At 39.7% G+C, this 24915-nt stretch overlaps 1 protein-coding gene across 1 annotated transcript in view; it reads left to right on the forward strand.

The window, feature by feature from the left end:
* LOC136872312 (uncharacterized) overlaps nt 1-24915 on the forward strand; it is a 256624-nt gene that overhangs the window by 226003 nt on the left and 5706 nt on the right. Inside the window, exons 22-24 of the mRNA XM_068227426.1 lie at nt 4282-4360; nt 10948-11057; nt 22970-23038. Coding sequence (XP_068083527.1) covers nt 4282-4360; nt 10948-11057; nt 22970-23038 — 258 coding nt within the window. The remainder of the gene's footprint in view (nt 1-4281; nt 4361-10947; nt 11058-22969; nt 23039-24915) is intronic.

A 24915-nucleotide genomic window follows, 5' to 3' on the forward strand; every position in this document is an offset into this window, starting at 1 on the left:
TTGCATATTCCAATAATGGACGAACCATACTTAAGTAACTTTTTTCTTTTAATTCTTTGTTGCATCCTTTAAGTAGCCTCATTATGACATGTAATGATCTGTATGCTTTCCCAACAATGTCATCAACATGACCCTTCCAGTGAAAATTACTTTCAAATCTCACACCTAAGTATTTGCACTTGCCATCTTTTGGGATAACTACCTCATCCAAAGTATATTCAAATTCAGTTTTAAAGCTCCTGTTTGTAAATGTTGTAACAGTTGATTTGCCTCCATTAATCTTCATATTATTTTCTTCAACCCATTCTTGGATACTCTCAAGGTCCCTTTGTAATTCTGAACAATCCTCAATGTTATCTATTTCCCTATAAAAAATTATGTCATCTGCATACAATCTTATTTTCGATGTTATATTGTTCCCTAAATCATTTGTGTGTATTAAGAAAAGTAAAGGACCAATTATACTACCCTGTGCAACTCCCTTCCAGACTTTCTCTTCCTGTGATATATTATTTCCTACTTTGACTTTCTGAACCCTTGAATTTAGAAATGTTCTTATCCAACGTATAACCCTTACGTCCAATCCTATTCCCTCCAATTTCTTTAATAATATTCCATGTTCCACTCTATCAAAGGCTTTGGAAAGATCTATGGCTATGCAATCTAACTGGCCTCCTGAATCTAACTGATCTGATATGTCCTGCTAAAATCCCACCAGTTGTGCCTCGCAAGAAAATTTCTTTCTAAATCCATACTGGCTCCTCATGAACCAATTTTTATCATCACATATCCCTCTGATGTACTTTGCTATTAAACTCTCCAGTATTTTACAAACTATACTGGTCAGGCTGATTGGTCTGTAGTTCTCTGGTTTCCTTTTATCACCCTTTCCTTTAAAAATTGGTATTATAATAGATTCCTTTCATTCCTTTGGTATTACACTATTATTTATGACATAGTCAAAGAGAAATTTTACACTGACTGACAGAGCAAATGCAACACCAAGAAGGAGTAGTCAGAACTTTATGCCAATTGCAGGGTAGACTGACGTCACTGAGGTATGCTCATGATGTGAAATGCGCCGCTGTGCTGCGCACGTAGCGAACAATAAATGGGACACGGCGTTGGCGAATGGCCCACTTCGTACCGTGATTTCTCAGCCGACAGTCATTGTAGAACGTGTTGTCGTGTGCCACAGGACACGTGTATAGCTAAGAATGCCAGGCCGCCGTCAAAGGAGGCATTTCCAGCAGACAGACGACTTTACGAGGGGTATGGTGATCGGGCTGAGAAGGGCAGGTTGGTCGCTTCGTCAAATCGCAGCCGATACCCATAGGGATGTGTCCACGGTGCAGTGCCTGTGGTGAAGATGGTTGGCGCAGGGACATGTGGCACGTGCGAGGGGTCCAGGCGCAGCCCGGGTGACGTCAGCACGCGAGGATCGGCGCATCCGCCGCCAAGCGGTGGCAGCCCCGCACGCCACGTCAACCGCCATTCTTCAGCATGTGCAAGACACCCTGGCTGTTCCAATATCGACCAGAACAATTTCCCGTCGATTGGTTGAAGGAGGCCTGCACTCCCGGCGTCCGCTCAGAAGACTACCATTGACTCCACAGCATAGACGTGCACGCCTGGCATGGTGCCGGGCTAGAGCGACTTGGATGAGGGAATGGCGGAACGTCGTGTTCTCCGATGAGTCACGCTTCTGTTCTGTCAGTGATAGTCACCGCAGACGAGTGTGGCGTCGGCGTGGAGAAAGGTCAAATCCGGCAGTAACTGTGGAGCGCCCTACCGCTAGACAACGCGGCATCATGGTTTGGGGCGCTATTGCGTATGATTCCACGTCACCTCTAGTGCGTATTCAAGGCACGTTAAATGCCCACCGCTACGTGCAGCATGTGCTGCGGCCGGTGGCACTCCCGTACCTTCAGGGGCTGCCCAATGCTCTGTTTCAGCAGGATAAGCCCGCCCACACACTGCTCGCATCTCCCAACAGACTCTACGAGGTGTACAGATGCTTCCGTGGCCAGCGTACTCCCCGGATCTCTCACCAATCGAACACGTGTGGGATCTCATTGGACGCCGTTTGCAAACTCTGCCCCAGCCTCGTATGGACGACCAACTGTGGCAAATGGTTGACAGAGAATGGAGAACCATCCCTCAGGACACCATCCGCACTCTTATTGACTCTGTACCCCGACGTGTTTCTGCGTGCATCGCCGCTCGCGGTGGTCCTACATCCTGCTGAGTCGATGCCATGCGCATTGTGTAACCTGCATATCGGTTTGAAATAAACATCAATTATTCTTCCGTGCTGACTCTGTTTTTTCCCCAACTTTCATCCCTTTCGAACCACTCCTCCTTGGTGTTGCATTTGCTCTGTCAGTCAATGTAAATAAGGCACTATATGCCACCCCATTGTCTTTAATATCTCCCCCGTAATTTGATCACTTCCTGCTGCTTTTCCTTGCTGAAGCAGTTGGATTTCTCTGAAAATATCTTCATTTGTGAATGAGAAGCTTCTTTTGTCCCTGTGTGTCTCTCCCTCTCTATCTTCTGTTACGGTTTCCAAGTCCTGACAATCTTCTACAGAATCTCTGAATTCCCTACTAAAGAGGTTTGCTTTCTCAGTATCTGTTTAATAGTGTTCACCCCCTTCTCCCACCATTGTAGGAATTTGGATTCCTTTTCCTTTTTGATTCCTAACATATGAATACAGCTTTTTCCATTTCCCTTTGTGGTCATTACCCTCTTGAAGTATGCCATTCATATAATTCTCTTTTGCTTCCTTTTTCACTCTATTCAGTTCCCTCATTAGCTGTTTTCTAGTTTCTCTATTCTCCCTATCCTCTTTGATTTTCCTGTTTACTATTCTACATTTTCTTTTTAATTTTCTTATTTCCCTTGTGTAATAAACAGGGTCTGAGGTCATTTTACCCTTCTTAACAGGTACAAATCTCTTCTCTCCTTCCCAAATGATTCCTTTAAATTTAGCCCAGAGTGTATCCACATTATTCCCTGCATTTATCCAACAACTGAATTGTGATTTAAGGTAAGTCCCAAATTCATCAACTTTAGTTTTTCTGTATAATTTCTTGTCTTTTGTGACCCTCTTATTAAGCATTTTTGGTACGAGTCCTACATCCATTATTACAGCCTTATGGTCACCTATTCCTTCAATTACCTCAGTTTTATCAACAATTTCCCATGGTTTAACCAAGAATACATCTAGCAAGTTATTGAGATGAGTTGGTTCTTGTACTACTTGTGTAAATCCTCCCTCCCAAATTAACCTATTTGCCAGTTTCTGTTCATGGGCTTCACTTGCAGCTCCATTCCAGGCAAGTTTAGATCTCCCCCAATTATTACCGTATCATTATTGTTTTTATGAGTATAATCTATTATTTTCTCAAATATTTCCATGTCTCTTTCCTCTCTTCCAGGCCTATATGTTCCTATAATTCCCACCTCCTTCATATTATCACTTGTAGACCAAAACAGGTGACTGGAGCCTGCACAGCCCTGATTCAGCAACTGTCCAGTAGCATCACTCTTTCCACCACATCAGGAGCTGGTTAGCATTGACTATAGAAATGTTTGGCTTATAAGCAGCAGCTCGACCGTTGTACCCCATTCTTTTTAACTCCTGATGGACTGTCACTCTGCTGGCTGGACTGCTGGTAGCACCCTCGAAGTCACAAGCAATTCCTTCCACTGATTTCTTACTTTTTTTTTACATCCATCCTCTGCAATACTCGATGGTCCCTGTCCATCATGAAATGAGGTCTTCCTGGTCTTGGTTTAGCTGCAGTTGTTCCTTCACGTTCCCACTTCACAATTACATCACCAACAGTCAATTTGGGCAGCTTTAGAAGGATTGATGGATTTGTTATTCAGGTGACATCCAATGACTAGTCCACGTTCAATGTCACTGAGCTCTCCTAACCAACCCTAATCTGTTGTTACTGCATCTCTACTCATAATACAATACTTACTACCTCCTTTCTTACTGGCCAGTCCAACCCTTTTTGTGACATCCAGGGTTTCATTCCATATTAAATAGGGGTCTCTGGATACTTTTGATAAGAGAGTGTATGTAAAGGAATTACTTGGTGTAAATGCATTTTCTAATTCTAAGTCATTGTATTATACAATAACATGATTTGAAGCTAGAAATTAGAGACAAAATATTTTGATCCTATATATATATATATATATATATATATATAGTATATATCAGTTATAATGTACTGTTTGAATTTTCCACTCCTCCTTTTCTAGGTCATTAAAGAGAGAAAGAAAGCTCTTATAAAATGCTCCACTGATAAGAGTCCTGAAGCAGATGATGACAGTGTATTGGGTAAGTATGTTACAAAATTCTGAATGAAATTTCAAAGTAGGTAGTTAGTTGTTTTTTTATAACTTGTGTAGACTATTTTTTCCCCCTCAAAATGTAAAGTACTGTGACATGAATCAAGAGAGTATTGGAAAGATGAGCAGCTCAATCATGAGCCCTAAGGACTTAGATTGTGATTTTTTCTTTCTATCATTTCTACTCAGGAAGCACTGGCATGGTAGCTTATTTGAAATTTCAGGACATCTTGTCATATCCTTAGAAATATTTTTTGGTTAATCCCAGTCAGTTCTGAGGTTGTTGGAGGCAGCCCAGCTTACCTTGCAGAACTTGATCAGACAGGTCCAGAGTGGGCTCACCCACAAAGCCGCCACCATCACGCATACCTACAAGGACTCTTCCGGTGTACATGACACAACAGGGGCAACCCCCAGTACAGTCTCAAGCTCAAGAACAACTAACCAATGGTGCCACTTGGTCCCCAACATCAATCCCAAGGCCCTGTAATATCTGAATGACAACCATGTGTATCACCTGGCCAAAACTCTGAAAGGACTGGTCCCCAAACTCCCATGGGTCGCAACCACCATGATGCAATAATGGTACTCTCATTCCTCTCTAAGTGGGAGTTCCTGTATGCTGGGCAATGAGGTTACATTTATACACACGCCAGCCTGCTGTACATCGCTCTGACAAGGGGTTGGACATTTGCCATCCACGAGGGATGAACTTGTTAATCTTTCGGTTGGATTCCAGTTCATGTAGCCCACCAAAGTAGCCCTGGTCAACCATAGCAGCAGGTGTCAAGGCAGAGGCCATGGTGGTTGGGACACCTCTGGAACAACTTTAGAAACCTAGTTTCTTCAGTCTGATGAGGGAAGACTCTGCTCCACCCGGCATGCGGACAAGGCAGCCTTATCGAGTCACCAATTCCACTACGGAGGACGTGTGTACGCGGCTGGAATCCCTGCACTCTTCTTCCTAGGATTCAGTGGCCTGCTCCTATTTATTGCTCGTTGCCCGTGTATGCAACCCTCAGGACAGGTGAGGCCCACCTCCCTTGGATAAAGTCACCAGGATCTAGTTGGTTACAAGTGCATTGATAGGATGTCCTGTTTGACTAGGAGCTTGAGGCCAGATGTCATGTGATCTTTCAGATGAAACTACTTCTCCAGTGCTCATGAAGCTTTAAACCTAGGTTGTTTAAGTGGAAACAACAGCAGCTAAACCACTTCACTAGTTGTGTTCACCCCATTTCACATGCTAAATCCAATTAATTAAAGATATACACATTAGGACCTACAGATATCATGTCAACACAGGTTAGGAGACACATTTCACATTGACCCTCTTGTGGCTGGATACTTTCTGCAACTATTTTCTTAGATAATTTTGTACAATTTTCAACTTTTATTTACTATAATAGAACCTATAAGCTTTTTAGCCAGTGAAAACACTGAAATGTAGTAACTAAGAATACTATAATATACCTGTAAAAGAATGGACAATTATAAGTGGAATGACATGATTCATTTTACAAGAACATCCTCAGATTCAATCTGTCAGATCATCTTTAACCTGCATATACAGTGCGGTCAGAAACAATGTGAACCAGGTATATCAACGTTTGTCATGCTGATAAATAAATTGAAAAAATTTGTCATTTTATCAGCTGCTGAAGTAAGCCAATCAGATCACTTCACTGGTGAATTCAAGTGGGCTTTGCACAGCGCTGTTGCTAAATCTGTATATGGTTTAAGACTAGCATGAGAGCACCAGATGAAGAATAAATCCTCACCAGGGGAGGGGTTAAAATCCAGACTTCCAGGCTGACAGGATCACTCTATAGCAAGTGCACTAGGGGGACACAGGCTGAAACCAATGGTGTGTTTGTGTTTGATGCTGATTTCTTGGCATGGCTAATAAGCTTATTTATCTGACCACCCTGTATAGTTTTCATGGCAAAAACAATTGTGAATGATTGTGAAATGGTGATATTATGCTACGGGCTTTACGTCGCACCGACACAGATAGGTCTTATGGCGACGATGGGATAGGAAAGGCCTAGGAGTTGGAAAGAAGCGGCCGTGGCCTTAATTAAGGTACAGCCCCAGCATTTGCCTGGTGTGAAAATGGGAAACCACGGAAAACCATCTTCAGGGCTGCCGATAGTGGGATTCGAACCTACTATCTCCCGGATGCAAGCTCACAGCCGCGCGCCTCTACACGCACGGCCAACTCGCCCGGTGTGATATTATGAACAAGTGAGATGACTTATGAATAGAATTCTGCCATCAACACTTTTAGAAATGTTGAGAAAGTTTCCTGTCTTTATCTGAATGGCCTCTGTGGTGCTATGTTAAAAGTTTTTCTTTTTTATTTTGGTACAAGTTGTTTTACGTTGCACCGACAGAGACAGGTCTTTTGGGGACGATGGGACAGGAAAGGGTTAGGAGTGGGAAGGAAGCAGCTGTGGCCTTAATTAAGGTACAGCCTGGTGTGAAAAGGTAAACCACGGAAAGCCATTTTCAGGGCTGCCAACAGTGGGGTTCGAATCCACTATCTCCCGAATACTGGATACTGGCTGCAGTTAAGCGACTGCAGCTATCGAGCTCGGTAAGTTATAAGTGATTTCATACAATGTGAGGAAGTTCTTGTAGAATGAAACATGTAATTTCACATATAATTGTCAATTATTTTACAGGTAAGTTATAATGTTCTCATATTACATTTTGTGTTTCGATAAACTGAAAAGTTCTATTAACTGTGTCCCCCTCCTACTATACAGTAAAACCTGCCTTCAACAGACCTTTGATTAAACAGAAACTTGTCTCTAACAGAAATATTTGGTGTTCCCATGAATTAATTGTTGAAAAACATGTTAAATTCCCTTTATTAAACAGAAACTGTGCTATGCAGACTACAGGTATCAAAATACGCATTTTAACGGAAAATTTCCAAGTTCCAGAATGCAGTGTTTAGAAAATTCTAAGGCACACTATATAAGTCTAACTCGTCTGCTGTAACAGTTGATTCTATAGCTAACAAGGAATGGGCAAATAGGTCTTGCACAGTAAAGTGTATGGCTAATTGTTGTTTATTGTTGTCCAAGCCTTGCCCAATTCTTACTTTATTGACCTGTTAATAAATGAATGCCTGTATCTGTCTCAGCCCTTGTCAATCAGATTTTAACTGAGCACTTCTAAACATACATTACTGACGTAGTCCACCATTATTCATTATGTCTTCAAAAGCAAGAGTTTTGTTTGATCTTAACATGAGAGTAAAGTGATTAATGGTGGTGAACGAGATGAACTGAATGTAATGCAGCTTGTGAAGATGTTCAATGTAGGTAAAACTCAAGTGCATGAGAATTTAAATAAGAAACAGAATTGAAGCAGAGGGAAAACTGCCATCATCATCATCATCATCATCATCATCATCATACTCATTTTCCCATTTCCAGCTGACACTGGGTGGGAGCAAATATGATTCCTCTCCACTTTGTTCTGTCATTCCACCCTCCTTCTTCTGACATGATGTTCCAATGTTAAAAACATTTCCATGATGTCGTTTGGCGGTAGCTTGTCTGTGCCTGACCGAGTCCTCAGTACACCTAGCGGCACTGCAACTTTTGATATCAACTGTTGATTGGGGTTTGCCTTTCTTGTTTCCAGTAGTGCTTTGATGAGCTCCACATTTCCCCTGATTATCGTGAGTGTGAGCGGAGAGTTCCCCAGGTAGAGTGCCTCACAATCTGCGTTTCCCTCTTCCACCAGCATTTGTAACATTGTCTAAATTAGCATCTGGCCGCATGCATAGAGCATGCAACATGTTCTTCCAATTACACTTGCAGTCACCATCATCTGTGAAATCAAAGGCTTTGTCATCTTCACTGTATTCCATCTTTGCCCGAACATTGGGATTGCCCCCCGTATTCAACCAAAAGTTCACACATTTCATGTGTCTCTTGACAAGGAATCATTAATGCTAGTACATGAAGTGGACTTAGGTCTCCATCTAGGAAACTGGAATCATATCTGCTTAGTTCATATAGGCTATTGTTACGATGGGCTCGCCACACCCAAAGGCATTTTATACCTACTTCCAGGTTCAAAACTAGGCCGCCCCTAAGATGGAGACAGACGCCTTTCGTAGCCGCCCCTCTGGAGTACATCTTCCACCATCTCCACTGAACCGAAGTACACCTTCTCCGCTGTAGATGCCGTTGAGGTCTTCACTCGTAACCCTGAGCTGGGACCCATACCAGTTGCTACACACTGGGTCAAAGTGCTCTGGGACTTACATAGGCAGGGGCGCCACTCCCTGGGTAGGGCTGCTTCCGAAGAGGGTCCCTACCTGCTACCTATTGGGAAAACTATGGTAATGGTAAAATAAAGAAAGAACGTAAGAAAACTGAAAACCAAGACATTAATGAAATAGTGTGGTGGTGGCTTGTTAGTGTTTAGGCAAAAAATCGTTGCACTTCGGGTCCAGTGTTACAAGAATGTACTAAAAAGATGGCTAAAAAGCTGGGTATTGAATTCAAAGCACATAATGAATGGTTGGAGAGTTTCTGCAAAAGACATCGGATGTATTACCAGGACCTACTGAATTCCGTGAGTCTAAAATCATACTGAAATTTTTGACCTACAACACCGAGCATCTCATTTGTACTTTTATTCCAAAGTTTTTAGCATGTTCAGTGTATTTGTATTATTTATTGCTCACCTATGTCACACGTAATATTTCACTTTCATTTGCAACATTTTGAGTTCCATAGCACCTTGCCTAATTCAACCACACTTCATATTGTAAATTATATATTCATAAGATTCTTACTGCTTAGAAACATGTTTTAGGATTTTGCCAAATATTGTGTATATTTAATGTGGCTGATGATGACACTGAGTAGGGTTGAAACTAGTCCCATGTAATGTAAATAACATTGTAAATACAACAAAGTATTGAATAGGTAGAAAACTCTCCTGTTTATAATTTATATGTTATTTCAGTTCAGTACGGACCAACAACATGAAGTTCATAACCCTTGAAGACACAGTTATGTCGATTCACTGCTCCATTAAGTTTAAACTGGGGTTCAGCAGACCACACTAACTTCATCAGACATTGTTCATCTTGGGTTACCATTTGCTGATACCATTCGCAAAATTCCATTTGACGATCGGGATCGTTCTCATTAAGTGCATGCAGTAATCGTGGGATGTAAACTTTCCACTTAGCTGTTTTCAAAACTCATCGTACACTTCCCATGCACATTGCATAGCAGACTTCTATGGAGAATTAGCAAAACTTTCCAACACGTGAGCCGACGAAGCAGGACTGATAGCTGTGCGCGTTCTTCCCAATCTTCCTTTGTGAATATCACAAATTGTTCCATGCGTCTCAAACTTCCCAGTAATGCATTTAATTGCTGGGTGTTTTGGGGATTCTGTTTCAAACTCCCTCCTCCACTGACGTTGCACTTTAACGGCATTATCAAACCTGATAAACCACTTTCATTGCTCGAACGTCAAGCGTGCTCCAGCCATTTTGTTTTCCCACTATCGTGATGCAAGTACCGACATCTGTTGAGCGAAAGACCATACTACAACATTTAAAAACAATGATAACAGTGGACAATGTCCATATCCCGATATTGTCTACAAAGAGTGTATAAATTTTTCTGGCAGAATCTGTATATCTTAAGCCAAGCTCATATGTGAAATGTAAGTTTCTGTATGTGCAATATCTTCTCAATTAGTAGCACGTTAAGAATTATTTTTCATTTTATATTGGTGTTATGGACACTCTCTCATTTAACCAACATGTGCTCTGGGTGCAGTAAGTGCTGCCATCTGCAATGTTGCTGTAAATGCAATTCTCAAGGCACAGAGCAGGCAGTATATAGAGACTGAGATGGCAGTGATTAAAATAAAGGGCCTACCCAGCAATTCATAAGTAAACTCGTGTCCTCATTCCGAGATGGTGTGGCTCTTTTCAGGCACACCTTAATGAAGGTTTAACTGCTTGTACCATTTTAATTGCATACCAGCCCCCACCCCCCCCTGTCATTCTTAAATCTTTGACAGTACCAGGAATTGAATCCAGACCATCAAGAATGATGATAAGAATGCTAACCGTTATACTATGGAGGTGGAAATCCCGCAGTTTATAGTATTGTACTTCAATTTAAGATGCTTTAAACAATATTTCAAAATGTATTAAGCTGACTAAATATGGTATTTGCTATTGTAATTGATATCTGGCATAAAACAGTTTTATCTCATTTATAATAGGGGTGAGGTGGAGAGCAGCAGGGGTGCTTGCAATCACAGGAAACTGAAAATGATGCCATTTAGTGGGTTGGCCTGTTAAGAGGGTGTCCATTGTAGGGTATTCATTGCAGGCTCTACTTCATCCATGGCTGCATATGTCAGTCTCCCTTTTTCTATTTCTTGTCCAGCTTAATTTATCACATCATTGATCATTGTCCTTCAGAAAGAAATGCTACACTCTGAATGATATTGATATTTATCTTATATCTTTTTATATTACTTGAGCTTAATTGGACTTTCTGTTCATTAAAATAGGGCAGAAAAAGAGGAAGGCATTTCTAGATCTTCTGCTGGAAGCTTCTGAAGGAGGCAAGTTGCTAAGTGATGAAGAAATACGTGAAGAAGTTGACACGTTCATGTTTGAGGTGAGGTACTGGAAATATGTTGTCATAAAAGTTTACCAGACACATGTATGGAAAAACACTAACCCATTTTGAAATTTAGTCATGTCAAATGATGTAGTAATAACAGGGCATCTTGAAGTTTTGAGGAATTTCCACTTGAACTGATAGAGGTTGTTCTTTGCGGCGGAGGGAAAAAATGGAAGGGGTCGAACACTTCAAAAAATAGAGGTATCAGCCAAAGAAAGACAAGGAATTGAAGGGCATGAAAACGAAAGACTCCCCAGGCCTCAAATGATTTAATACCATTGAGTTGACTGAGGGAGGTCAGATAGGAAAGATGAAAGTGAGGAGCCTGGCACAAGTACGTGGAAGCAGTGGCAGGACTCAACTAACGGCCTTGAGGTCGCCAACACATGCTCCCAAGTTAAGAGCCTCTGGGGCCCCTTTTAATTGGCTCTTATGACAGGCAGTAGATACTGTGGGTGTTATTCTACCACCTCGACCCACAAGGGGAAGTTTGTTGAGGCACACAAGTCATGAGAAGGAGTGAAGTAGTTTGCCATTACCTTCCTCCCTGGTTCTGGCCAGAAAGTGCTACTATAGCATCACCAGACTTATGGTTTGCACCTTTTCTGTTTTACAATCTGCTGTATGCCGCACTGACACAGACAGGTCTCATGATGACAATTGGATAGGAAAGGCCTAGGAGTGGGAAGGAAGCAGCTGTGGCCTTAATTAAGGTACAGCCCCAGCATTTGCCTGGTGTCAAAATAGGGAAATCACAGAAAACCATCTTCAGGGCTGTCAACAGTAGTGTTCAAACCCATTATCTCCCAGATGCAAGCACACAGCTGTGCGACTCTAACCGCATGGCCTCTGTAATGTCCAGATGTACAAGTCACGCTCTACTTTGCAGAACTGATACCTAAGCAGCTTCCACACTGTGTCACAGCTATAAATGAGACAGACTTCATCGGAAGCTACATTTCGCTTTGGCCTCTGTAAGAAACAGCAACGTGCAGTTAGGTAAGAATAATTTGTATTTTATGATAGGCGGTGTGATTAGCTCATTGGCTTAACTGCTGGCTTCCCACCCAGAAGGCTGAGGCTTGAATCCCAGTCGATCATGTGTCAAGATTTTCATCTCAAGAATCATGTGGTGTCAGGAAGGGCATCCTGTCTTAAACCCCCGGCCAAAACCAGAATGAACCTGGGTGGCTCCAGCAACCCTAGAAATAACTGGAACAAGGTGAAGAAATTTGAACCCTCACTGTGGCCATGACCATTAAGGCGTAAAGTCTATATTGCATGATGCAGTAGTTGGCCGGTTTGAGTCCTGTTGATCGAAAAAATGCTCACCATCAGAATGTTTGCTGGCAGGATAGGAGAGATAGCATACAATTTCCAATCACTAGATTGCTTGTCGAAAGCCTGGATTCAATTGCAAACCTTTCCTCAATGTTCATACGGAGTGAGGGCATATGACGTTGATGGTGACTCATCTGTCGGATGAAGACGTTAAGGAAATGGAAATTGCGAGAATTTTTCACTGACCTATATTAAGAGCTAGGAGGGAGTCAATCGGTCTTCAGTCAATTGCAAACAAACAAGAGTAGTTACAAGACTGCAATGAGTCAGTATGTCTGCAAGAAGTGTGACAAGTTGTGAAGTGAACTGCTCCAGGAATGAGGCTGCAATATGAGGGAGGTTATAGCTCACTCCCCCTCACACCTACACGGCACAACAACCCTGAAGGGCCATGGCTTACCAAGCGACCACTGCTCAGCTCGAAGGCCTGCAGATTATGAGGTGTCATGTGGTTAGCATGATGAATCCTCTAGGCCGTCACTCTTAGCTTTCTACTTGGTGCTATTCGACAGGAGTAATTACGAGACTGCGAGTCAGTGTGTCTGCAAGAAGTGTGACAAGCTGTGAAGTGAACTGCCCCAGGAATGAGGCTGCAATGTGAGAGAATGTGTTGGATAGCAGGAGTTCACGCCACTGGGCTGTGTGTTCATTTGCATCTTTGAGTACAACCTGTATCAAGTGGAAAACTCAAACAATTTGTAAAGACTGTAAATAGTAGTTCAGTACATTTAGTGGGTAGAAAGCTGCCTCTATGGATCAGTGGTAGTGTGTCAGCCTCTGGATCCCATGATAGCGGGTTCACACCCAGCAGAGGTAGTCGGAATTTTGAAGGGCAGAAAAAAGTCCATTCGACACTCCATGTCGTACGATGTCGGCATGTAAAAGATCTCTGGTGACACATTTGGTGTTTACCCAAAAAAATTCATTAAATCTCAGCCACAGACACCCAAGAGCGATCTGGTTCACTCTGTCTGCCATCTAGTGGGTCTAGAGTAAAACGGAACATCGAAATTGACGAGCAGATAGCCAGATGGCGTCAAATTGAAATGTCTGCACATGGTAGCTGAGGCCATACGATTATTATTATTATTATTATTATTATTATTATTATTATTATTATTATTATTATTATTATTATTATTATTATTATTAGTGGATAAAAAAACACACTACCTTGGTGAGTGGTACTTTTAGTTTTAAGGAGCCTAATAATTCACCAGAATCTTAAAGGTTATAGCTTAATCCCCTGCCCCCCTATATGACGTAAGAGCCCCAAAGGGCCATGGGTTACCAAGTGACCGCTGCTCAGCCCGAAGGCCTGCAGATTATGAGGTGTCATGTAGTTACCATGATAAATCCTCTAGGCTGTTACTCTTGGCTTTCTAGACCGGGGTTGCCATCTCACCGTCAGATAGCTCCTCAATTGAAATCATGTAGACTGAGTGGACCTCGAACGAGCCCTCAAATACAGGTAAAAATCCCTGACCTGACCAGTGATTGAACCCGGTGCCTCTAGGTAAGAGGAAGGCATGCTACCCCTACACTGCGCAGCTGGTACAGTTCACCAAACTAATCAATAAATCAATCAATACTGATCTGCATTTAGGACAGTCGCCCAGGTGGCAGATTCCCTCTCTGTTTCTTTCCTAGCCTTTTCTTAAATTATTTCACAGAAATTGGAAGTTATTCCAATCCCTAACTCCCCTTCCTATAAATGAATATTTGCCCCAAATTGTCCTCTTGAATTCCAACTTTATATTCATATTGTGATCTTCCTACTTTTAAAGACACCACTGAAACTTATTCGTCTACTAATGTGATTCCACTCCAACTCTCCATTGACAGCTCAGAACATACCATTTACACATTGTAATTCTCATATTTTGGTCTGCATTGAATTGTACATTAAAGTCAAAGAAATATTAATCTTTATTAATGTTACGAGGCTACCCGTGGAAGGCAGAGGTGAAAGAAGGTGCGGGCTGGAATGGGTCTAACTACAAGGTCGAAAGATGAATTAAAATTTCAATAAAGGTTATATTTTCATAAGTAGAAAAAACAAATTTTACATAGAATTTAAACAGATAACAACAACTCAACCACTATCCACTAATCAGGTACAAGGTATAACTTTTACAAATGAAAGCCCGAGTTTCGGGGTCCTTAAAAGTTCTGGGCTTCGAGCCCCAATTACACAATCCTTGAACTATTAGCCCAACTTTACCAAGGTACAGTCATTTGTTCAAAGGGAAGAAAACCCCTTCATTCAAGAAGCATAAGCTCCAAAAAAAAACATGTCAGGCCTCCTAGAGGCACTTTTACCCCAAATAAAAGAGCTAACCCACTCTCAATTTTTCAAGCTTATAAGGGTAATACCAGACTTTACAATCACATGCCATTAAGGCATAACTTACAAGAATTAAACAGGGGTATCTCATACCCAGCCTACAGGGCCTTAAAAGGAAACGAAAAATAATAGGTTAATTTAAATGGCCCTAAATGCAAGAAAGGAAAGGAGGCGTGAATTAGCACTCCTAAATACACATTTTAAAACCTAAGAGGCACTAGGCCAATGACACAGGGGCTATTCCCAAGCTAGGGAGGTGACTCGTATGAGAAAACTTTAAGACATTACGGAAGGGAAGAAACAGTTACAAAATGTAGTCACCTCAAACCAAAAATGAAGGGGAGCTCAAGAGGGTAAAGCACTCTCTATCCCTGACTTACAGTTAAAGATAGATGAAGTTTTTACTAAAGCGACGGCAAATTACATGTTACAAGATAGGTTACATAGTAAAGGTTTCGGACCTTCCCCGCGGTTTAGACTGCTGAGCTAGCGAGAAATAAAGAAGTTAAGTGGCCATTACCTTGGTGAAGAGCTGCTGCCGGATGAAAGAGGTGCTTCCTGCCTCCTGCTACACTTCCATACACTAGGCTAGATGTTGTTCGAGTGGCCAGGAGCCATGACAATCAGCAGTTTTTATACACTCAGGGAAGACTCGAGACCTTTCATAAATAATTAAGACACACCCACTCAACTTTATTGGCTGGCTAAAAGTTACACATCAAAATAGAAGAAGAAACCTAGGATTGGTTGGAAATAAATTGCAGAAATTACTGATTGGCTAAGTTCAAAACTGGCGGAAAGAAAGATTAATATTGCCAACCCACAAATGAAAGAACAAAATTTAGTAAAGACAAAAACTTCTGAATACAAGATTTCTTCAAGAAAGTTCATTCACTTTGCACCAGGGTGCATGATCCCAGTTTTACAGTAGAGACATCTATGAGAGAATGTCTGCACTTCTTGATCAACAGAAAACAAAATACGTTGCATACAGTACTGACAACTTCGTAATCACAAAATTTCCGGTAGTGACATCTTCTGAGAAACTTATGAGTTGATACAGTTAAAGTTCAGAGTTTCTCCTGTAGAGGAGTACTTTAAGGTGGAAAATTCAAATGTGCGGCGTAGAGGCGTACCGACCGGTACAATTGAAATCAACCTATTCAATACATAAAGAGTATTTTAATTAAGAATTAAAACTTATGAAGTAAATTATAGGGACATGTTTCGCCCTTTCTTTAAGGGCATCTTCACCATTAATATCAAACCTGAAAGATAATACATCAGGATACTGACTGCTCTTAACTGTAGTTTTTTAAGAAAAAATTACAAATTATAAATGTGGGGATGATGTTGTAGGTACATGCGTCAAAAAATGAGTGAGAGGGATGACAGTAGTTAAAATATTCTTATAATAAAGCCTTTATAAAGCCTTACAAACAGTCCTAATTTACATATTTTATGAATACCCTTGTCTAAAAATGTTGTAACAAGTTGCATATTAATAGTTCTATAAGAACACAATTATTGCTGCGTTGAATTGAACCTTGTTTAAAGGTGCCCTGTTTTGGTTGAGGGCATAAGAAATAAGCTTGAAGCTTAAACAGCTTAATCTTTTGAATAATGATGAAGAAAAGTATTTTTGATCACTCCAAGTGGGGTTTAAAATAAAATTTAAAGTTGCTAGTTTGTTGTTAATCTCGTGTGATGAGATAAGTCTGCAGTCTTCTTAAAGCACGTTGTAGGAGTGAGAAATAGTGCTCAATGATAAGTAAGTAGCTGTATTTATATTAGCAAGAAGGTGTAACTGCAGCTTCATATATAGAGAGTTGAAAGAGAAATGTGGTTTAAAGTCTGTAACAAGAAGAGAGTTACGTATTATGGAATGAAATTGAAAGAAAGGTGAGTTCAAAGAAAAAACAATGTGAGTAAATTCACTTACCCCTTTGTCAATTATGATGTTAATTGGTTAAAATAAAGGTGAGTTAAAGAAAAATAATCTAAACCAAAATATTAAATTTACCAAGGAAGACAAAGTCAATGGATCCTTACATTTCCTAGATATCACAGTAACACGTAATAATGATAGCTTTGACTTCGAAATTTATAGAAAACCTACTCACACCTCAACAACAATAAAAAATACTTCATTATGTCCCAACTCCCATATATTGGCTACCTTTCGCAGTTTAATTTACAGAGCCTTAAAAATTGCTCTATCACCTAAAAACCTAAAAGCAGAACTCAATTATATAAAATATTTAGCAAACATTCATGGGTATAAGCCAGAAACAATTGTTTATTTAATCAACAAAATCAAACTCAATTAACAACAAAACTCATCCCTGACAGACCCAAAAAATCCAAGTTTATTACCTTCACTCACAATCTAGACATTTACCAGGTCTCGAACCCTACAAAAAAACAAACCAAAAAACATGCATAGCCTTTAGAACAACCAACACTAACCAGAAATTATTCTTCAGTCACAACACAGTCAATTCAAACAGCAACATTTATTCAGGTTCAGGCATATTCAGGCTCGCTTGCACACAATGTGGCATCTCATACATCGGGCAAACAGGCTGAAGTTTTCACACTAGTTACTTGGAACATTTTAATGCCATCAAACACAACAAGTTTTCAGCTATGAGTCCACGAACCTGCTACGCAGGCGTAGCAGGGGGAGAGGTGATACTCCCACGTGGCGCGTCCCAGGTGGCGGATAGGGGGGTCCTAACCGGCTTGCCGGCGGACTTGAGGGAAATAAAATACCTCTCGCGGACCAAACACACACCCCCTGTGGGTGGGGGAGGCAGACGAATAATACACCCACGGTATCCCCTGACTGTCGTGCGAGGCGACTAAAAGGGGCGACCAAGGGATGAATGAATTAGAACCATGCAACTACTTTTGATTCGTACCATCATGCGGGGAACACCATGGGTTGCATGTACTTGCGAGTAGTATCACTAATATGGTACGAAATATGTTTGTGATTCGTTGCAGTAAAAAGCCTGGCCTGGTGGATTCCAGTACCCGTGCGTTGTACCCATGTGGGCAACACCGCGGGTCTGGGCGTAGCCTGTGAGTTGTACCACTATATGAGCGACACCGTGGGTCTGCGTTGCCTGTGATTAGTACTCACTATGTGCGGAACACCACGGGGCCCTTGGGACCGGCACCCGTGACTAGTACCCTAGGTGCGGAAACTCATCGGTTTGCGTTGGCTGTAAGTGACGCCATTGTGTGCGAAACACCATAGGTCTGCGTTACCTGTACGAAGTACAATACTTGTGAGTAGTACCATCTTTTGTGGAACACCGTGAGTCTTCGCTACTTCTGATTAATACCCCAAAATGACACATACCATGGTTCTATTTTACTCGCGACATGTACCATTCTGTGGGGCCTTAGACGTGGATTTTGCACCCCCTTTAGACACCAAGCATCATTGTGCTTTATAAGTGGTACCTTGGTCGGTAATACTGTTATTTTCGTTCTCTATTGAATCCGATCCACTGGTTTTTGTTTTTGTTTGTTTTGTGTTTTGTTGGGTTCCTGTCCATCCATTCATTCTTCATGACATTTTTTATTTTTATTTTGGTCGGTGGATGCCTTTGTAATTTTTGTTCTTTCATTTCGTCCCATTAGGGGCCGATGACCTTCGCTGTTAGGCCCCTTAAAACAACAAGCATCATCATCAGCATCATCATCAGCTATGAGTTCCCATATGAAAGAACAGGACACCATTTCATCACTATAGATCAAGACCTGACAATTATTAAATATGTAGGCAAAAGGAAATTGATGAATAAATCAGAAAACATCTCTATGTATTTTTAGACCAATACTATAACAAAAATCTAAAACTCAGTGATATAAAACCCATTATGGTATATGAAATATGACCAAAATTATTGCAATCACTAGATTCAAAACAAAACATCATTCCAAATAATCTTAAATTATCATCTTCCAGGATCCCTATTATTTTAATAAACACAACTACTACCCTGTCCGCCCCCAAAAGCTCACCACTACCAATAACACATAAACTTAATGCCCTGCCTATCCCCCCCCCCTCCCTCCTCCATCACACCCACCTCTCCCAATCTCACATCGATATAACAGCAGAAACACAAGTGTCAGTCATTTCAACGCTACCATAGCAACTGATTACCACTATAACAGTCAAAAAGACTTTTTTTTGCTAGTTGCTTTACGTCGCACTGACACAGATAGGTCTTATGGCGAAGATGGGACAGGGAAGGGCTAGGAGTGGGAAGGAAGCAGCCGTGGCCTTAATCAAGGAACAGCCCCGGCATTTGCCTGGTGTGAAAATGGGAAACCATGGAAAACCATCTTCAGGGCTGCCAACAGTGCAGTTCGAACCTACTATCTCCCGAATACTGGATACTGGCCGCACTTAAGCGACTGCAGCTATCGAGCTCGGTAACAGTCGAAAATATAAATGAAATTACATACAGTGTTTTTCTTTAGCTCACCTTTACTTTAACCAATTAACATCATGATTGACAAAAGGGTAAGTGAATTTACACACATCTTTTTTTTTTTTTTAACTCACCTTTTCTTTAATTTAATTCCCTAATACGTAACTCTCCTCTTGTTACAGACTTTAAACCACATTTCCCTTTCAACTCTGTATATAAGAAGCTGCAGTTGCACGTTCTAGCTAATATAAATAGAGCTACTTGCCATCGAGCACTATTCCTCGCTCCTACAATGTGCTTTAAGAAGACTGCAGACTTATCTCATCACACAAGATTAACAACAAACTAGCAATTTTAAATTTTATTTTAAATCCCACTTGTAGTGATCAAACTTACTTTTCTTCATCATTATTCTAAAGATTAATCTGTTTAAGCTTTAAATTTGTTTCTTACGCCCTCAACCTTTACAGAGCGCCTTTTAACAAAGTTCAATTCAATGCAGAATTAACTGTGTTCTTATAGAACTTTATAATTATGGCTACTTACTATCAAGCATTTTTCCTCACTCCTACAACATAATTTATGAAGGCAGCAGACTTATCTCATCACAAAAGATTAACAACAAACTAGCAATTTTAAAATTTATTTAAACTTCACCTGGAGTAATCAATAACACTTTTCTTTATTATTATTCTAAAGATTAAGCTGTTCAAGTTCCAAGCTTACTTCTTACGACCTCAACCTTTAAACAAGGTTCAATTCAACACAGCAATAATTGTGTTCTTATAGAACTAATATGCAATTTGTTACCACATTTTTAGACAAGGTCATTCATAAAATATGTAAATTAGGACTGTTTGTATGGTCATTTCCAGTTCTTGAAAAAAGTAATTCTGGTGAGGGTCCCATACACTGGAACCATACTCTAGTTGGGGGTCTTACCAGAGAATTATATGCCCTTTCCTTTAAATTGTTACTACAACCTCTAAACACCCTCATAACCATGTGCAGAGATCTGTACCCTTTATTTACAATCCCATTTATGTGATTAGCCCAGCGAAGATCTTTCCTTATATTAACACCTAGGTACTTACAGTGATCCCCATAAGGAACGTTCATCCCATCAACACAGTAATTAACTCTGAGAGGACTTTTCTTATTTATGAAACTCACAACCTGACTTTTAACCCTGTTTATTATCATACCATTGTCTGCTGTCCATCTCACATTATCAAGGTCATTTTGCAGTTGCTCACAATCTTGTAACTTATTTATTACTCTATACAGAATAATATTATCTGCAAAATGCCTTATCTCTGATTCAACTTCTTTACTCATATCATTTATATAGGTATACAAGAAAACATAAAGGTCCAATAATACTGCCTTGAGGAATTCCCTCTTAATTATTACAGGGTCAGATAAAGCTTTGCCTACTCTAATTCTCTGAGATCTATTTTCCAGAAATATAGCCACCCATTCAGTCACTCTTTTGTCTAGTCCAATTTCAATCATTTTTGCCAGTAGTCTACCATGATCTACCCTATCAAATGCCTTAGATAAGTCAAACATGATACAGTCCAATTGACCTCCTGAATTCAGGATATCTGCTATACCTTGCTGGAATCCTACAAGTAGAGCTTCAGTGGAACAACCTTTCCTAAACCCAAACTGCCTTCTATCAAACCAGTTATTAATTTTGCAAACATGTCTAATACAATCAGAAAGAATGCCTTCCCCAAACTTACATGCAATGCATGTCAGACTTACTGGCCTGTAATTTTCAGCTTTATGTTTATCACTCTATAACAACTATAGCAACTCTCCATTCATTTGGTATAGCTCCTTCATGCAAACAATAATCAAATAAGCACTTCAGATATGGTACTATATCCCAACCATTGTCTTTAGTATAGCCACAGAAATCTTATCAATTCCAGCCGCTTTTCTAGTTTTCAACCTTTGTATCTTATTGTAAATTTCATTGTTATCATGTGTAAATTTTAATACCTCTTTAGCATTAGGCCTATATACAGTATATGTTTCATGACATAACATGACGTAATAATAATAATAATAATAATAACAATAATAATAATAATAATAATAATAATAATAATAATAATAATAATAATAATAATAATAATAATAATAATAATAATAATAATAATAATAATTTGAGCTCAATACTTGCACTATTTACCCATGGTGAGAGAATATTTTCAAATTAAATCAGTTTATCACACTAGCGTCAATACATACCCTTCCATTCTTCACTAAAATTTGTATGACTGCCAGTTATGCTTGCCATCATGTTATCCTTAGCTGACTTCTTCACTGGATTCAGTTTTCTAATAAGTTCCTTCAATTTTTCCTTACTTCTACAGCCATTTCTAAGTCTACTTCTTTCCAATCTGCACCTCCTTCTTAGTCTCTTTATTTCTCTACTTATAATAAGGTAGGTCTTTACCATTCCTTACCATCTTTAAAGGTACAAACCTATTTTCACATTTCTCAACAATTGCTTTAAACCCATCCCAGAGTCTGTTTACATTTTTATTTACAGTTTTCCACCGATCAGAGTTACTTTTTAAAAACTCCCTCATGCCTGTTTTATCAGACATATAGTACTGACTAATAGTCCTACTTTTAAGACCTTTCTTTCTATCACATTTATTTTTAACTACAACAAAAACAGCTTTGTGATCACTAATACCATATATTACTTCAGTTTCTTTATAGAGCTGATCTGGTTTTACCAGTACCACGTTCAGGACATTCTTCCCTCTAGTTGGTTCCACCACTTTCTGAATCAACTGTCCTTCCCATACTAAATTATTTGCCATTTGTTGGTCATGCTTCCTATCGTTCACATTACCTTCTCAATTGACATTTGGTAAATTCAGATCTCCTGCTACAATCACATTTCTTTCCATGTCATTCCCACATAACTGATTAGCTTATCAAATAATTCTGAATCAGCATCAGTGCTACCCTTTCCCGGTCTGTACACTCGAAAGACATCAAGTTGCATATTATCTTTAGAAATGAACCTTACACCTAGGATTTCATGTTTGTCATCTTTAACTTTTTCGTAGCTTACAAATTTCCCTCTCCTAGCATTCTTATCCTATCTCTATGATACACACTCCAGTTTATAGGTGTATCGTATTATTTAAATGAATAAATTATTACCTTTGTGATAGTTTGAATGGATATCTATATGAAATACCAGAAAAGCTGCGGAAGTTACAACTCCTTATGATAATCTGCCTTTGTAAGTATTATACAAACGAACCTACAGATATTAGAAACATATATTTTAAACCTTAATACTGCATTATTATCCAAAGTATTTCCTAAACCTAAATACAAAACAACCTACCTAGCGTACTTAACCTAGAAAACAATCTACCTGAACACCAACTGAACTACTTGTTATAAAATTCAAATAAATATCACTATTCCCAATTTCTACCAACAAGCACTAAATACCAATATATAAATAGAACTAAATGGATCACACACACACACAAAATTAAAAAATTTCAATGGGTCTTAACTACTTTATCACTGCAATAATGTAAGAGCACTCTCAACAGCCGACCATTCACAAGTGCATCCACAGGATTAATTGTAAAATATAAGGTTAGCTTCAGTGTGTCACAAGGAAAGAAAGTACTGTAGAAAGTGTTCTGAATTTTTTTGTTGATCTAATTAACTATTGTTTCTAGTAAATACTACAACTTAAGCTGTGATTTCAGGGCCATGATACAACTTCTGCAGCAATTTGTTGGGCTCTCTTTCTTCTGGGATCTCACCAAGGAATACAGGTAAGAGATTAGTGTTCTTTGGATTGCTGGAGTTTTTAAGAGATAACAGTGCCAGAATTAAATAAATTTTAATGAACAAATTCAGAAGTTTCACTATTCATAACTCATTTAATATAGTACAAGAAGTATCACATACTATGTTTAAAAAATATTACCAGTAATACTGTAACATTCCTGAATCTATCAAATTAACTAAAAATCTTATAGCACTTGAAACAAAAATAAAACAATATGAACCGTCTGCCTTGAGCTGTATTCATTCCCCCAGCATACCACACCAAAATCACTGGTATTGAATCTGGACAGCAAACTTATGTGCAGAGCATACATCAATTAACTATAAACTAAAGTTGCACAAACCCCAAAAATATCAGAATTGTGTGTTGTTTATGGTAGGGTGCAGGTCCATTCACACTGTTTTTAATGAAAAAGAGTAATCACTGTTCAGTGACTTAAACAGTGCTCCGCAGCAGCACTTCTTAACAACACTCTCACAGAGACTGACACGTAATGAACCACTGAAGCTCATCTGGCCTGCCATATATATAGGGAGGCTGATTCTTCCAGATACTTTATGAGAGGTGAATCGCCTTGAGTCTTCTTGGATCCAAAAACTCTGGGTTCAAATTCTAGTTATTTTTCACATCACTGGGAGGCACCCAGTGAGATAACAGAGTGACAACAGAATGGTGGTAGAGAGGGCTACGGTAGCTTTGTGCGCCTGGTTTGTTCCTGACAGTTTGTAGCATGGTGAGCAGGCAGGGTACCACCTTAGTGATGTCATTTGCTGCAGGGCCGGTCTAACATGCCCTTTCAAAGGTCTTATAATAAAATGGTAGACATTGTCACAGTACCTGCTATATCTGTAAAGGAAAACTGTTTTTAATACCAGAGTGAAGTGTTCATTGTATATGAACATCTTCAGATTATATCAATCACTTATATACCATGTGCAAAGATACATTGTACTATATGTATGTTGGGTATTCAGCCCAAAGGCTGGTTGGGTGTGAAAATAGGTTTGTTCCTTTAAAGGTGGTAAGGAATGGTAAGGATCCACTATATTATAAGGGAGAAGTAAAGAGACTAAGAAGGAGGTGCAGACTGGAAAGAAATAGACTTAGAAATGGTTATGGAGCAAGGAGAAATTGAAGGAACTTACTAGGAAATTGAATCTAGCAAAGAAGTCAGCTAAGGATAACATGATGGCAAGCATAATTGGTGGTTATACAAAATTTAGTGAAAAATGGAAGAGTATGTATAGGTACTTTAAGTTAGAAACAGGTTCAAAGAAGGACATTCCAGGAATCATTAATGAACAAGGGGAGTGTGTATGCGAGGATCTTCAAAAGGCAGAAGTATTAAGTCAGCAGTATGTAAAGATAGTTGGTTACAAGGATAATGTCCAGATAGGGGATGTGAGTAACACTAAAGATGTATTAAAATTTACTTATGATAACAATGACATTTACAGTGATACAAAAGTTGAAAACTAGAAAAGCAGCTGGAATTGATAAGATTTCTGGGGATATACTAAAGGCAATGGGTTGGGATATAGTACCATATCTGAAGTACTTATTTGATTATTGTTTGGTTGAAGGAGCTATACCAAATGAATGGAGAGTTACTATAGTGGCCCCTATGTATAAAGGAAAGGGTGATGGACATAAAGCAGAAAATTACAGGCCAGTCAGTTTGACATGCATTGTATGTAAGCTATGGGAAAGCATTCTTTCTGATTATATTAGACATGTTTGCAAAACTAATAACTGGTTTGACAGAAGGCAGTTTGGGTTTAGGAAAGGTTATTCCACTGAAGTTCAGCTTATAGGATTTCAGCAAGATATAGCAGATATCCTGGATTCAGGAGGCCAAAT

This window comes from Anabrus simplex, chromosome 4, assembly GCF_040414725.1.
Source record: "Anabrus simplex isolate iqAnaSimp1 chromosome 4, ASM4041472v1, whole genome shotgun sequence".
Taxonomy (NCBI): Eukaryota; Metazoa; Arthropoda; class Insecta; order Orthoptera; family Tettigoniidae; genus Anabrus; species Anabrus simplex.